Below are 17,870 nucleotides of genomic sequence, written 5' to 3' on the forward strand. Positions count from 1 at the left end.
TCCCTTGCTTATTTCATTAGCCAAAAAAAGAAACAGAAATTATCATTAAGAACTGTCAAGGAGTGAATCAGAAAATTGTAACTTGAAGTTAAAATAAGAAACGGGCTCACTTGCGAAGCCTTAAAAGGAAGTTAATAACACTGGCACTGAAAGCTTTGTAAGGAATCAAGTCGTTTGTTTTTACGAGTCAACCTGATTCCAGTGGGTGGCTGCTGGGGAACATGTATACATCAAACACACACACTTCCCGGGAAACTGCAAGGTGTTGGTGCCATTCTGGTGAACCACTGATGGATGGTGAAGAAAACGAATTCAAGAAGCTTCTGAAAGAGAGTTAATGGGTAAGGAGAGCGTGCTGATGAACTCTTAGATAAAGAAAGACAGGGTCTGCGTGGTAGAAGTGCTGGGAAAAAGAGCCAGGGTTCCTGCACAGTGGGTTCAGGAAAAAATGCCAAAGGGCTGGCCCGAGGAGCAGAATGAGACTGAGGGAAGGAAGCAGGGGGCTGGCCAGTTGGCCATAAAGCATTCCCAGAGTGAAGTGGGAGCCTGGGCTAGAGGGGGTGTTCTGGGGAAAAGATCTGTTCCCAGAGCAGAATTGCCATTTATATCTGAGGGATTGTCATTTGTTGGCCAGAGCCCTCTAAGAAATCCTCCTCAGAAACATACGGCTTCGGAGATTTTCCTGGGATTGGCCAGCTGGTACTGTCCTCAAAACTCAGTCGGGGGCCAGTGGGAAAAGACCCTGAACTTCCCTCTTGGAGTTCCGGGCCGGCTGTTCTCAGTCTCAAATATTTGACTTCAAGTGGAGAAACTAAAATGGATTTGGCGAAAACATTTCAAGTTAGGTCACCTAAAAACAGGCACACTGCTTATTCAGCAGTCACCTTCCCTGAGAAAAAAAGTCAACTACACAATCTAGAATTCCGGCACTCAGTTGTCAAGGACTCTGGGAAGGCACCAGAAGAGACAAAATAAAACTTGTTGTTTTTGTTCAAACTCTTTCTTTTAGCCCTGCACAATGTGCATCTGTTTAATGGCCCACCCTGCAATAAGAATTCTTTCATCTGTATTTACAAAACTGTTTACACAGATGCACATACCATTACACTCTGACACAGTCTCAAGTCTATGGAGTAAGAAGGGAATGATCATAGGAGGCCTTTAATAACTGAAATACAAGAGAACTTAGTGATGGAAACAAAGGTAGAAAAGATACGGCTTAGGATCACATTGGGAAGAATGCTTTCATGTTATGCCTTTATAGCAAAATGAGTTACTGAATTTGAGATAGAGTCCCATGAAAAAAACTATAAAAAGCAGATTTGAGCACTCCCTTATTTTCAGAAAGTTGCCAGTGGCACCTCTTCTGCTTTTCTCTGTTGATCTAGAAGATTCCTTTGGCTGAGTTATTTTTACAATGGTGTGTCAGAGCCAGTTTTCACTGGCTTATTGTTATATTTGCAGGAAGTTTTTGAGCCAATTGTTAAACGCAGCCATTTTAAAGAATTAAATCCTATAGCTTCACAATCATAAAATATATTAAAAACAAAGGCAAGAAAAAACACAGAACTCATCAGTTCCTAATTATTTTCCTGCCTGTCACTAACTATGTGTTGAGGTTGTGTGTGTCTACTGTATCCGCATGACTATATCACATAGTATGTTATTAGACATCTTTCCAACTCCACACTCAGGGATGTCACCATGAGAGCTCATAGCAGACCATGGGGACAGTATTTACATCATGGACTCAGCAAATCTTTTTTGTTTTTCTCCCATTCAGTCTGTTGTTAAGCACTTACTAGCACACCACTGCTTACACAGAAGCACAAGGTAGAAGGGAGAAAGAGGGAAGGATGATGAAGATAACCAACCTATGTTTTAAATTGTATGTTAAGACAGACTCTCTCAGAACCTCTGAAGGTCTTCCTATGTTTTATTTATATATGAGTTTCTTTATTTCTAGGAGGCAAGAATCACTCACCACAGCATTCAGCCCCATTCTACGCGCTGGTTCATGTCTTGCCCCTTTTTAAATTAATACTAATTCAGTCTCCATCTCTTTAACGGTATATTCTCAGTGTCCAGGGGCACACATCTACTGACAAGAAGTGTCATCACTTGGAAAGGATGTAAATAGTTTTTTGGGGTTTTTTTTTGAGTTGAAGTCTTACTCTGTCGCCCAGACTGGAGTGCAGTGGCACATTGCCGGCCACTGCAGCCTTGACCTGCTGGGCTCCGGCGATCCTTTAGCCTCAACCTTCCAAGTAGCTGGAACTACAGGCACGCGCTACCACACCCAGCTAAATTTTTGGATTTATTGTAGAGATGAGGTCTTACCAAGTTACCCAGGCAGGTCTCGAACCCACGGGCTCAGGCAATCCACTCACCTCAGCCTCCCAAAGCGCGGGATTACAGGCTGAGCCACTGAGCCCGGCAGTAAATAGTTTTAATCAAATAAGTTATATCTGCAAAACTGGGTGCAGCTAAACCATTCACTATAAGGTAAAGAACCTAATTCCATAAGCCACCTACTAAAATTAGTCTCCTAACTTTACAGAACAAGTACACACATATGCTCATAAAAATGGGATGATCTGATTTAAAGTTTAAGTGAAGCAATTTAATTCAAGCAAAGCGAAAGAGAAATGTTCAAATGTCAGTAGATAGATTAATTTTCCATTTTAGCAACCAATTTAAATGTTTATAAAAGGAATGTTTATAAGTGACCTTCTCCACAATTTATTTATAAGTATAGACTGAGCAAGCTCTTTCTAAAAATATTTTGCACAGATGTGCAAAATTAATGGGCTCACCTGAAGTCCACTACAGGTCTTCAGAACTGATCAGAGGGATTTCTTCCAAGAATGCTAAAGGCAGTTTTTAAAGAAACTGTGATCTGCAGATTACCTGTGGTCCATGGGGTAGCTGCTGTCTGGAATGGGCTGTGATGGAGGGAGGGGAGCTGGGAAGGCCCGGTCAGGTTTTGGAGTATGAGTTGAGTTTGGAGAGGCATGATGGAGTGGAGACACTGGAGTGCTGGATGGCGTGGGGGGGTTGGAGGGCCTCATTCCCACTTGTGGCTTCTGATCATAGGCACTATCCAAGAGACAAAAGGAAAGAGAATGTTCAATTATTTGGAGAAATTAAAAAATTCAATCAAAAGGAAGAAAAAAATATTGTAGGCTTAAGTCAAAAGGAAGTTAAAACTTTATGTGGTTTTTAAAAAATTCTAGAACATGTAAACTTTGAGATCACCACACCCTTAACCAGAAAATAGGATACATATAACAAAACCTTGAAACGGCACAAATATAAAATGTGTTTTGTTTGTTTGTTTTGAGTCGGGATCTTACTCTGTTGCTCAAGCTGGAATGCAGTGGCATGATCAAGGTAGCCTTCTAGGCTCAGGTGATAATTCCACCTCAGCCTTCTAAGTAGCGGGGACTACAGGCATGTGCCACCATGCCTAGCTAAGTTTTTAATTCTTTGTAGAGACAAGGTTTCACTATGTTTCCCAGGCTGGTCTCAAACTCCTGGGCTCAAGCCATCCTCCCACCTGGCCTCCCAAAGTGCTGGAATTATGGGTGTGAATCATTGCACCTGGCCTAAAACACATATTTTTAATACATATGCAAACAATTTAGTATAAGAAAAATCACTGTCCAAAAAAGCAATGGCATTTTTTTCCCCATGAATTCTTGATATATGTTTTTAAGAAAGTTTGATAGATCTTTCCCAAATCATTAAGTAGTTCTAATATTCTAACTCTTATATTAGTATAAAGATTTTAAAACTATCATCAGCTTAATAAGATGGAGACTATATCTGGCTTGCATTTATTAGTTGTGGAATTTTAAGATGGTAGTACTTTTCCTTTGTTTTTATTTTATTATATTAAACAAATGATGCTTGGCATTGACTTCCTCACATAGGATAATGAAGATTAAGGAGGTAAATTTAAATGTCTCTGATTTTTTAAACTTTCTTGGAGAATGACCACAAAATAATGTTATTAAGAATAAAATTCTATTGTAGTCTAACTTCTAAACACTCACAATTACAAAAGAATAAAATGAGTTTGCCTGATTTTATATTATGAATTTAAATTGCTTTCCTATCTGTAGCATTCAGGAATGTGATTTAACTTAATTTTGTAAATCTATAATATACTAAACTAAAACCAAATTTTACTTAAATTTCTGAACACAGGACAATTGCTAGGTTAAAATGCTGTGCTTCCTTTTCAAATAAAAAGCATTCATCAATACACATTTTTTCTTTTAAAAAAATTGGAGGCACAACTCCTCAACAAGGGTAACTGCACAATGAATATTTGTATACCTAACCCTGAATTGTACCCCACAATTTTAAAATAATTTAAAAGTTATAAAAAAGATTACTTTTTGAAATGACTTGTGTAATAATTTATCCTGCTACTCCATCAATACAACAGAATTCTATACCAAGTGCAGAAATACTTTACAGGAGTCAAGGGGTATGTGCCCACCCTTACTTTAACGCAAAATCAAATCAACGGTATTCATAGAAAGAACCACATACTTGGTTCTACCTATGATCTTGATCAATGCCTCTGAATAAAATCCCACTTTGTGTATGAAACGGTTCAACTAACTCATTCCCCTGAATGAAGAAAAAAGATACTGTCCTATTACTACTTTTCTCCAATGAAATGTTGTAATAAATTATATTGTTTGCATAGAGATGGAAGTACCAGAATTTACTGCATATACCATATATCACTGTGAGACTTATTGGTTTTCAAAAAGAAACTCAAAATCTTCAGGTAATTCCTCCACTGCTAATTTATGGATATCAGACATGGCACATAAAACAATGGTGACTTCATAATCACAGTTCTGATCATTGTTGAAATGGTATGACAATTCTATATCTAACTGGCCCATTGATTAGAAATTCCTCAATATGTTAAAGGATTATGCTGTGGATACACAGCCCTCATAAGGAGAAAATGCAAAAATAAAACCAAACTATAAAATAAAGCTCAGATTGATCAATACTGTCTTATCTGAACTCAGTGTGTTTTAATAGCTAGCTTCTACATGAAATCTTTCTTTATAAAAGCTTTGCAGTTTCAATTGAGCTGGCTCATAATTTCAGGCTCTGGTGAACCTCTTAGAAAAGCAAATATAAAAGACAAGTTTGCAAGAACAAATAGTAATAGAATATCTAAGCACTGGCCAGCTGCTGTGATGGCACAAATCTAAGTTTCTGGAATCTTACACATCTTGGATTTAAAGAATATATGTAGCAATCGGATGAAGAAATAGAAGACCCTTTTGGATCATAATGTGCTATGAATCTGAATTGATATAACTTATAAAACAGTGCAAATACTTGTAATCATTTTTATAAGTTTCCAAACTAACTCCATTTAAGAACCAAGTTTCTACTGCAATTGAGAGTACTAATATTCAATAGATAGTGCCAACTTTTTTCTTTATGCAATTAAAGGCCAATATGAAAAGCAGCAGCATGCAATTTATTGTGAAGGGTTTTTAATGAACATATATGTTATCAAATTCTCTAACAAATGAACAATGTACTTTTACTGCACCACCCTTTTATCATCAGAACAACTGGCTTTTTAATAGATAATAGCCTCTGCTAAGCCTTATGAAATTCTAGTTTTATTGCAATTGTCCACGAACTTATCTTATAGATCATCTACAAAGCCTATCAGATAACTAATGCACTGCTTAGACCTGCCAAATGTTTCATTTTTTTTCTACAAACTCTCTACCTAAAGTGCATAATGCATTCATTCTAATGGGAACTTTCAAAAGCTGCTTGTGCCAAACAAGACCCCTATTTTCAATCCCAAGATGTATCACTTCAGTAGAAAAGTTACTGCTGATATGGATGAAAATTATTGCTTCAAAATGAATTTAAAGTGTGTAATGGTAAACGGTTCTTTAGAGGTCTGCTAAACGCATTACCTAATTTGCTTTTTACATACTAAAGATGTAACTCATAAAATAGGACTTGAAACTCTTTTATGTTATTCTGGAATTTTTGTTTCAATGAGAACCACCACCCTATATACATGCATCTGGTTGCTTTACCTGACATTGTACAGGCACTTTTCTCCATAGCTGAATTTAAAGGGCTGTTCTTGACTGCAGGCAGAGCCGAGTTCTGAACATGGACTGTGGGGTTCTTTCTTGATTTTCAGTGGTAAGCCATGAAAAGCCACTAGAAAACAAAACAAAAATACCCATAAAAATTAAATGCAGCTAGAAATTTATTATGTAAATCTGTTCTATCTCGCTCATTAAATTGTCATTAACATTTCACATTAAATTACATAGGTAATAAATATCACATTTAATACATTTCAGTGGCAGAAAAGGTTCTGGAGAATCACTGTACCCTCCTTTTCTGCTTTTACTACATAACACAATGCATGCTTGAATTTTCTCTTGTTACTTAAAGTAAAGTAAATCATGTGTCATTTGCTTAGCTGATAAGAACAATGCTAGAAGCTCAGATTTGAGAAAGCAAATTTTGAAAATATTTCAAAAAGAACTGCCATGACTAAAGCAGAAAAGATACGAATCATTATCCAAGAATCAGTAGAAGACTAGAATATATTTTAAGCATGATTGAAAGAAAAATATACCAAAAACATCAATAGTGGTTTGGTGAAATGACAACTGGACTGTGACAAAGGGAATCCAGTCTGGAGGTGACTATGATGCTTTGGGCAAAAAACTCAATGTCTTTGAGGTCAGTGCCTATCTATCACATAGAGATTAGAGTGCCTGCCTACCTACTTACCAGAATTGTGAAGATGAAATGTGAGGGATATGTGGAAGATGTTTGTCACATGTAATCCACCACAAAACAATTATTCTAATATCAAGTGATGTTTTCAACTTTGTTCGGTGACTTAGTGTATGAAGATGCTTATGTTTGTTTATTGTTAATAAAATGCAAAGGTTATATTATAAAATATGAAGACTAGAAGAAGTATGAATGGGAGATTCATAGTTTTAAAACCAATAAATAACATCCTGTACACTTATATTTTTCTATATGAAACTAAAAAAAATACATATTAGAGATCCTATTAGAATAATCAAAGTTTCGCCGGGCTCGGTGGCTCAGCCTGTAATCCCGCGCCTTTGGGAGGCTGAGGTGAGTGGATTGCCCAAGCCCGTGGATTCGAGACTCTCCTGGGCAGGCGAGACCTCATCTCTACAATAAATCAAAAAATTAGCTGGGCGTGGTAGCGCGCGCCTGTAGTTCCAGCTACGTGGAAAGCTGAGGCGGAAGGATCACCGGAGCCCAGCAGGTCAAGGCTGCAGTGGCCGGGAGCGGCCACTGCACTCCAGTCTGGGTGACAGAGTGAGACTCCAACTCAAAAAAAGAATAATCAAAGTTTCAGCAGAAGTGGGACAGTCATTTAAAAAATGGGAAACATAGGCATAAGAATAGACGTTGTTTTTATGTACAATGCCCACAAATTATTCCTCAAGGAATAAGCATAAAGAAGGCACACATTCTGGAGATTTATTCTAAATCCTAAAAATACTGGAATTAAAATACAATATGGTAAGTCTGCATTCTATAATGGAAGATGTGACAAGAGAAATTTTTTATGATGCTATACACCTTGATTATGCCATCACAGCATTATAAACTTCTATTAGCTTGAATGCCATATATAATCTTAATAAAAAATTAGATATCATGAACTACCAAGTTTCAAGAAAATAATATTTGCTTGCATATTCACATAATTTTGACAGAAGTATTCAATGGCACTCAAGTCCTATCTGAAATATCTGAGAAAACACATTTCCCAAATAAGCAAATTTTGCTTAAATTAGTGATCTAAAAAACTTAATAATTTTACTTAAATTAATGATCTAAAAAACTTGATAAATAATAATAATAGCTACTGGTCTATTTCAAAGTATTTTCTTTTCTTTTTTTTTTTTTTTGAGTTGGAGTCTCACTCTGTTGCCCAGACTGGAGTGCAGTGGTCGCTCCTGGCCACCGCAGCCTCGACCTGCTGGGCTCCGGCGATCCTTCCGTCTCAGCCTTCCAAGTAGCCGGAATTACAGGCATGCGCTACCACATCCGGCTGATTTTTTTATTTATTGTAGAGATGAGGTCTCGCTGCCCAGGCGGGTCTTGAACCCGCGGGCTCAGGCAATCCACTCACCTCAGCCTCCTAAAGGCGTGGGATTACAGGCTGAGCCACCGAGCCCGGCTCAAAGTATTTTCTTAGTGTAATGTGTAATGTGTATGCTTACACATACACACGTGCTTAATATGCCTAGTCAAAGAGTAATATGCTTATTCTGTAAGAAATTTGTCACTCAGTATATACTTGTGTGCTCTGTGTATGAGTATACTCCACCTTAGAATAACAAACACTGAATGACACATCCTTGTAATACATTAACCAGACGTTTGCTGATTTTTTATACAAATAGTTTTCAAATATTTATTATACATTTGCATCTTTAATACCCAAATGTGTATTCACAAGTTTTAGTACCTTGGATTAAGTATTGGGTTTTACATTTTCCTGAGAAAAAGCAGTAGTAACATACAGAATTCAATTTAAGTAACAAATCATACTATACCTGAGAAATCAGATCAAGTGTATATGAATACAAATTGATAAGACCTCTATAGCTAATAAATATGCAGTATGATGTGGTTTATCATATTTATAAAAATGTCAAGCATATTAGAGGTTATAATGTTTAATAATATTACTATATTTTAAGTATTGAGAATGACAAAGTAGGAGAAGATTTGTGAACAGAATACAAAAAGCACTAACCATAATGAAAAATAAAAATCTACAAATTAGGCTTCATTGATATGAAGAGCTTCCATTTTTTAAAAGACTCAATTAAAAGAATGCGAAGTAAGCTACAAGCTATAAGAAGATGCTTGCAATAGAAGGATCTGATTAAAAACTCATATTTAACATAATAGGAACTGCTACAAATCAATAAGACAAGTGGCCCATTTAGAGATGGGTAAAAGACTTGAACAGGCAGGTAGTTCAGAAAAGATGATATTCAAATAACAAAACAGACTACAACAACAACAAAAACATATGAAAGGATATTCAAAATCATTATTCATGAGAAAATTACAAATAAAACCACATGAGATCATCACTATATACCTGCTGAAATGACTAAGCTGCAAAAGATTGACACTGCTAAGTTTTGGTGAAGACATAAAACAATGGGAATTTTACACATGTTGCTGAGAGTATCAATTAGCTATAACCACTTTGGAAAACATCTTAGCAATATTCACTAAGGCAACATAAATCTACCCTATGAACCATTAATTATGCCTATAGGTATATATTCAATACAAGGGAGCATATATGTTCACCTAAAGTCATGTGTGAGAATGTTCAAAGAAGTTTTCTTTTTTTTTTTTTTGAGTTGGAATCTCTCTCTGTCACCCAGCCTGGAGTGCAATGGCTGCTCCCGGCCACCGCAGCCTCGACCTGCTGGGCTCCGGCGAGCCTTCCGCCTCAGTTTTCCAAGTAGCCGGAACTACAGGCGCACACTACCATGCCCAGCTCATTTTGATTTATTGTAGAGATGAGGTCTCACCAAGTTGCCCAGGTGGGTCTCGAACCCGCGGGCTCAGGCAATCCACTCACCTCGGCCTCCCAAAGGCGCGGGATTACAGGCTGAGCCACCGAGCCCGGCTTTCAAAGAAGTTTTTTATTTATGACAGCAAACACTGGAAAAACTCAAGTATTCACTAACAAGAGAATAGATAAATAAATCACAGAGCATTCATACAATGGAATGAATATTATGCAGAAATAACAAGGGATGGATTACCTACCCACGATACATGCAAAAACATAGGTGGTCTCACCGATGTGAAGTTGAATAAAAGAAGCCATACACAAACAATATCCAGCATATGAATTTTAAGAACAGAACGAACTCAAGTAAGAGTGAAAGAATCCCCTTCTGTTGGTGGATGGGAGTGTTATTGATGGGGAAGGGTCATTCATAAACTACTAAAGTGCTAGCAACATTTTTTATATTGCTTTGGGTTGTGGTCATATGGATATACATATATGTTGAATTCATCAAGCTGCACACAAGATTTTTTTACATAATAATAAATGTGTACCTCAACAAAAAGGACAAAAAATCTGAGGGACATCAATTAAAGCTATACAAATTAAGATATTTGAACATGTGTGGCCTCCTGGTTCAGCTGAGACATCCGAAAATGAGCTTCAGCTTCAGAGAAGAAATTATTCCAGATGGGTAGGGAACAAAGTGAATGAGGAATGGCAAGTCTGGGGTGCCACCAGGAATGGTCACTAGCATACCAATAGCCTCCTATCAAAATGTCCATTAGCATTGACCTAGAAGCAAAAGACATCTATGGATGGACATGCTGTTTGGAGTTTCACTGCCTTCAGACTGGGCCAATGAGCTTCCTGAACTGACCTTAGAAGAAAAGGCATATCTTAATCAGGCTGCTGTAACAAAAGTACAAAATAGGCTGCCCAGACAAAAATAGATGGTTTATAAACAAAAGAAATATATTGCTCACTGTTCTGGAGGCTGGGAAATCCAACGTCAAGGCACCAGCTGGACCAGCCCTCAGGGCTGACTTCCTGTTTCATAGATGGCCATCATCTCGCTTCAGTATCACAGGGTAGAAGGTGCACGGGAGCTCTCTGGGGTCCCTTTAATAAGGTCACTAATCCAATTTATGAGGGATTAGTCTACCCTCATGATCTAAGCACTTCCCAAAGTCTCCATCTCCAAATACCATCACATTGGGAATTAGGTTTCAACACTTGAATTTTTTGGTCGGTGGGGGGACCACAAACATTCAGTCTGTTGCAGGGTATATGAATTCTCAGTGGTAACAGAGAACAAGTTGATCCATAAATACAGGATCCCTGAACCTAGCCCACCATCAAATTACCCAGAAAGCTTTTGAAAAAACACAGATCCTATTATAAAAACACAGATCTTATACCCAGATCCTATTTTTATAAGTTGAACTGTGTCCACTCAAAATTCATATGTTGACGTTTTGGTACTAGTTCCTCAGCATATGACCTTATTTGGAAGATTTGTTAAGATGGGGTCATTAAGATGGGCACTAATCCAGTATGTCTGATGTCCTTATAAAAAAGGGAAATTTGAATATAGAGACATGTACACAGGGAGAAAGTCATGTGAAGATGAAGACAGAGATAAGGGTGAAGCTTCCACAAGCCAAGGAAACCGAGATTACCAGGAAACCCCCAGAAGCTAGAAGAGAAGCATGGAATAAACTCTCTCTCACAGCCCTCAGAACTCTGCTGATACCTTCATCTTGGATTTCTAGCTTCCAGAAGTGTGAGACAATAAATTCTGATTTATAAGCCACCCAGTTTGTGGTACTTTGCTATGGCAGCCCAAGCAAACTACTGTATCCCTCCCAGAAATTCTGATTCAAATAGGTCCAGTTCTTGAAACATCTTTTTTTTTTTTTTTTTTTGTCAAAGCCTCACTCTGTTGCCTAGGCTGGAGTGGAGTGGCATGCTCACAGCCACCCTAGCGTCAACCTGCTGGACTCAGGCGATCCTTCCACCTCAGCCTCCCAAGTAGCCAGAACTATAGGCATGCACCACCACACCCGGCTAAGTTTTGGATTTGTTGTAGAGACGAGGTCTTGCCAAGTTGCCCAGTCTGGTCTCAAACTCCTGGGCTCAGGCAATCCTCTTGCCTTGGCCTCCCAAAGTGCTGGGATTACAGCCTTGAGCCACAGTGCCTAGCCTCGAAACATCTTTAAAAAATTTTTTTAATCAATGTTTTCCTCTTCCTCAGACGCCAACACTCAAGGATGCTTGGAAGTCCTCCGACTTCAAGCAGTTTTGGGTTTCTCCTATAATATGTCTATAACATGTTCGACATGTGTGGGCTTCTTAATCACTACGGGCCCTTGAAACTGATTTTTGTTTTTTTTTATAATCATAAGCCAAATAAGTAATCCAATGAATTCAAGTTGGCAAGAAATTTTTTTTTTGAATTGCTGCATGTAAGAAAAAAAAGAATAAGCCAAGCTAAAGAACTTCAACTTTTTGCACAAGAACCACGGGATACATTATTTTCCTCATTTTAACTTTCCTGCTTTCTGGAGATTCTATGTCACACAAAAAATTAGTTCTCTTCTTTACTCTTAAATGAGATGGTGTAGAGACTCCCATCAGAGACAGCTGAGTTGAAAACATGTCGGGGATTTCATCACAGGCCTAAGAACGAGTCTGCTAACAGGCGGTTTTCCAGTTCATTGGCACGGGCACAAGCGAAAGCAGCACATTCATTTTCCGCAATTTGCTTTACCTTCCCACATGGAGTTGGTGCATGTAAAAGGCTGTTAAGTACTAAATTATTCCTTATCAAATCACCATCATCTGGAGTCATGATCAACACTAATTAAATTACTTTCGCTGAACACGGCTCCAGCCTGCTGCCGGGACTGCTAGGTACATTTCATTTCACTTACAGTCCTGTCCTTGCTGGGTCTAGAACAGAGAGCGATAGGCATCTGCATTGTTTGAGTTTTAATTAAAGTGAATCTTTCCTTCTTCAAGTGAATCATATCAAGTGAGTTCACTCCTTCATTTCATTTGTAAAGTGATGGCTCAAAATGATATTATATCTTTATCCCTGAATTCAGTTCAGATAACTTATCTATAAAATCTGCAGTCTTTCCTAGGCATTCCTTAAACATGTTTTCCATGAAAACTTTTATGATTCACAACTCCTCTGGACAATCAGATTTTGGGGAGGAAAGGCAGAAAGAACACTCAAGAGATGTGCCTTGCATATTTTCCTTGATGAAAGCTTGACCTTTAAAACCACATCTTAAGGCTGACTAACGATGACTGAGTTCTTCTAATGGTTAAATTTAAGAGCTACAAAATACCAGGACTTTAAAAAAATGCAGTTTCAAAATAAACTCAACCACTTTTTAATTCAAAAGTGTATTTGAGGTTATGGGACTCATCATTTGTTAAATTAGTAACTGTTTTCATTTTAGAACTATGAACTATAACACATTATCTTGCTTCCACTTTTTTTTTCCACCAACTTTTTAGAAAGGGATAACAATGGTGGGGGGGGGGACACAACATCAATAAGGGTACCAGATCTCAAATCAGGCAAAGTGGGCACCAAAGGGAGGCCCAAACATATTTAAAATAAATTTTTAAAAAATTTAAAAAAAGAAAGGGAGCACAATCTTGTCATCATCATTCTACTAGAACATAGAAATGTCCTTAGCTTTCCAAGAGCAGCAATACTGGCATACAACCACGTCTTTGGTTGAGAGTAGATACATAATATAAAATCACATATAAACACCTGAAATATATACGGATCCGGGCTCGGTGGCTCAGCCTGTAATCCCACTCCTTTGGGAGGCTGAGGTGAGTGGATTGCCTGAGCCCGCAGGTTCGAGACCCGCCTGGGCAGCGAGACCTCATCTCTACAATAAATCAAAAAATCAGCTAGGAGTGATAGCGCATGCCTGTAGTTCCGGCTACTCGGAAGGCTGAGGCGGAAGGATCGCCGGAGCCCAGCAGGTCGAGGCTGTGGTGGCCGGGAGCGGCCACTGCACTCCAGTCTGGGCGACAGAGTGAGACTCTGATTCAAAAAAAAAAGAAAAACAAAAAACAACAACAACAAAACAAAACAAACAAACAAACAAAAAATATATATATATATACAGAAATAATGAATTTAAAATTTTCTCATGAGAATAATCTCCCAAACAATCATGAATTGGTACACTATCTGTATCCTTACATTGAAAACAGACCATATTTGCAATAATTGACTGGTTAATGTTAGTCCAGAGAATGAAAAATACAATCTATGAATCATATTTTTTGTCTATATTTCTATAGTGAAGATGATGATATTTAAGAAAGATAATATGTTTAACTTTAGGTGCCCACTTAATAGACTCTGGTTGAGTTTGGATCCCAATAGAGAACACTAGCAAAAATGCTTTTTTAAAAACCCTCAAGTTTACATGATATTTTATAATTTTCAAAGAATCATCCTATATTCTAGTTGGTGCTCATCATTCAAGACAAGAACATATTCATTCCCACTTTTCAGACTTTTTGTGAAAAGTCATAAAGAAGCTAGGCATCATACCAAACTATAGATCTAACGCTAGATTGTAACAAGTTAAGAATTAGAGCCCTGGGCTTTTAATTGCAACTCTTGAACCTTAGAGCATATAATTCAAATTTATTTATATGTACATGCATGAGCACCACTATAACATTAAATGTGATCTTTCTTTATCCACTCATTTCTTCAGTGATTAAATCATTAATTCATTTATCTACTCTGCCCCAGATACTTTTGTCAGATACTGACATGAGGGAGAAAACATGGAGCTGTGGGATGAATATAAACAGTAATACACAATAAAGCTCACAGAAGTCCAATTAAAGCTCTATTTAGCATTTTACAAAATTCCCTAGTAAAGATACTAGCCAGTATTCATTAAGTTTAATTCATGTGTGTGCAGTAGATGTTTCTGTATACATGACCTTAGTAATATATTCTTGGCACTTGTAGCTAAACGAAAACACTTCTCAGAACATTTGTATTGGCTTTCAGGCATTCTACCTTCTTTCAATTTATTACCATGACCAAAGGCATTTAAAAATTCACACCACTCATATTCCACTGAAGGAAAAATGTAGCCATCCAACATCTGAAGCTTCTCCTACACGCTGATAACCAAAAATGCCACAAGTGATGGAAAGGGCTCCTTCTATATGTAGACAGTGAGTGTAAATACAATGATAAGTGTCTGTGGCGCTGACCTTTCACTTGGCTTTCCTCCCAACTCTACTCGTAAGAGTGAAATAGAGTAGCAATTTCTGTGAATACAAAACAATTACCCTGAGGAGAAAAACACATCACATTTTTAATTCTTCTCTAAATTCAACCATGTATTTGCATCAAATCTATAGCTAGAAATACAGCGCCTTGATGAATCTCTTTATTTGAAGTGAAGATTTCTGGTCTGTTTAAAAATATTGTTCTAGAATAGTCTTCTGTATACTGTTCCAGAACAAGGGTTGGCAAACTACAACCCATGGGCCAAATCAGGCCTCCCGCTTATTTCTGTAAATGAAATTTTAGTAGAACACTCTCCCACTCCATCTAGGTATAGTTTAGGGCTACTTTGAGCTGCAATGTCAACATAGAGTACTTGTGACAGAAACCATGACCTGCAAAGCCTGAAATATTTGCCATCTCACCCTTTACAAAGAAAAGTTCATGGATTCTTGTTCTAGAATATGGTCTATAATAAAAAAAAAAAAGGGAAAACACAAAAGTGGCTGAATAGAACAGTGATACTCGCTAGTGTCAGGGGACAGCTAAATGAGTCAACAAAGGACACTAAATTTTAATCTCTTAGCCCTTTGTTTACTCTGACTCTCAAAACCAATAGTGTGCAGTCCTGTGTAGCCAGTTTTACAGGGATACACACCAACAAGTTGATTTTGTTCTTAAATGACACAAAATTGAGACTCTAAAAAACTACAAATTTATATGCTTTAAGAAATTTCACGGCATTTACCTATACCAGGGTGATACATAACATGGAGAATTTTTTGTACCTGTTTAAAAAATATAAGTGAGAAAGTCAAAACAAATCATGCTGTGGACACCAAAGGGCTTGTAAAAAAAAATTCACTTGGCTGTAGCAGTGATTTACACACACACACACACACACACACACACACACCTCTAAAAGGGGGAAAAAGTAAGTGGTGTACATAAATTAGATTATTTAAGACCAGATACAAGCATGGCATGAAAAATGCATGTGGCCTTTTATACAAATATATGTAGTTAGCAGTTCACTCAGTAGATGAAAAGCATTCACTTTAAGTTAATATCACATCAATTTCAGGTGATAAATGGATGACGATGACCTCAATTAGTGCTCAATTAAGTTCCGGAAGCAAAGGAGAAGGCCTGTGTACAAACAAAGACAATAGTGTCACATGCTTGGTAAATCCATCTTCCAAGACGCACAGAAAAGCAGAAGGCACTTCAGCTGCATTTGGCCTCTGGAAGATTCTTTTCCAGCACATTTACTTCTTCCAAGCACTCCCCATCTCCACTGTGTACATACACCACACACACACACACACACACACACACACACACACACACACACACACACACCAGCATCCATTACTAAAGGGCCTAATCTCAGCCATCAGCAGAGTGCCTTTATGGGACCATTAAACCATTTCTCTTGTTTACAGTGCCTGAAGAAAGGTGTGAATTATGTCTGTGACAAAGCCAGCGATAACATTTCTAAACTGCTATCAAAATGCAAACTGAAACACACTTATGGACAGAGACCCTGATTTGAGTTTTCGTGATTTTACATTATTTGTACCATCTGGAAACACATTCACCTATAATATTTCCAAGACAGGAATTTAGACCATAGTGTAGTCAGTTGATGTTTATTTTTTTCTTAAATAATATTTTTTCAGTAAAGCGGCTATAAAAAAAAAAAGATGCCTCAAAGTTTTGAAAGGAATGGTATCGGTCTGTAGAGATCTCATACCTAGTTTGTCCCTGGAGTTATTTTGGCAACACTAAGATGTCATTTTGTACTAATGACAAGGGTAAAGGAAGATAGACTCACCCTTGTCAGGAACCTTAGAATTTTTTTTTATTGAGGCAGACATTAGACTTGACCAAGTTTTGGGGTTGAGTCAGTGTTTTGTTTTGTTTTTCTTCTTTTTAGCTTCAGAAACCTTTGTACTAAGAAATCATAAAAGGAAGTCCAATGTGTAAAACAGATAAGAGGAATAGCTCTTTTGGGGGAAGGCAAACAGTCATCAATATACCCCCAACTTGCTCTCTGAAGTAGATTTTTAGCACTTGCTAAAGGAACTTCTTTGGCTGTTTAAAATCCAGCACTGAGTCTCACAAGAAAGACTAATTTATCAGAAAAACAATAACAGCCTTTTTTTGGGAGGGGCAGCAGGGTGGGTGGGATCCCAAACTTGTAACAGTGACTGCAGAGATTTCTGAGTGACCTTGCCAGGAGTGTACCTGAATGAAGGAGGGGATATGGTTTTTAAGTCTGAAAGGTGTCCCTGGACCTTACACCCCCATCCAGTATCAGGTGTCTACAGACTAGGAAACTGATGCTAGGACAGAGCTGAGATCAGAAGCCAGGATTCCTCCCAGTCTACAGAGCGGAACCTTCTGATGAATGCTGTGGCCTCATAAGGCAGGTACTTCTCAACAGTAGACTTTAAAATGCAGCTTTCTCTACACTACAGAACACCATCAGAACATTTTAACAGACAGAATAGAATAGATAAGGATTCTGGGACTGGGTCCATCTTTTGTCTCTTTGAAGAATAGTGTAGATATCAAGGTGCATCCAACTCTCACTCATTGAATGGTCACTTTCCCCCAGCCATGATGATCTCAATCAGAGGTTGCCAACAATCAGTTGGGTTCATAGAGTGGTTGCAAATAATTTCAGATAGCTGTGATCATTTAAGAATCAGCTTCAAAATCTTTTTCTGGTTTAAATATCCAAACTTCCACCTTCTCTAGGGAAAAACAAAACAAAACAACAACAACAACAACAACAACAACAACATCCAGCAACACTGGGTGCACTTTCCAGCTTGAAAACCAGGTCAGCAGTTGGCTGAAACCATTATCACCTGCCCCGTTGACCAGGACCTATTGTGCTTTCCTATTTGCCATAGTCCCCACTGTCCCCATCACTCC

General features: G+C 37.9%; 1 protein-coding gene across 4 annotated transcripts in view; it reads right to left on the reverse strand.

Moving 5' to 3' along the window:
- ETV1 (ETS variant 1) overlaps positions 1-17,870 on the reverse strand; it is a 93,522-nt gene that overhangs the window by 38,099 nt on the left and 37,553 nt on the right. For 3 of the 4 annotated variants that reach the window (XM_021706977.1, XM_021706978.1, XM_021706979.1), the window contains 2 exons: positions 6,108-6,237; positions 2,911-3,099 (listed from right to left, as the gene is read on the reverse strand). In XM_021706977.1, coding sequence (XP_021562652.1) covers positions 2,911-3,099; positions 6,108-6,237 — 319 coding nt within the window. The remainder of the gene's footprint in view (positions 1-2,910; positions 3,100-6,107; positions 6,238-17,870) is intronic. The other variant, XM_021706980.1, reaches the window with a different exon arrangement.

Source organism: Carlito syrichta, unplaced genomic scaffold, assembly GCF_000164805.1.
Source record: "Carlito syrichta isolate Samal-C Ts95f unplaced genomic scaffold, Tarsius_syrichta-2.0.1 Scaffold316272, whole genome shotgun sequence".
NCBI classification, from domain to species: Eukaryota; Metazoa; Chordata; class Mammalia; order Primates; family Tarsiidae; genus Carlito; species Carlito syrichta.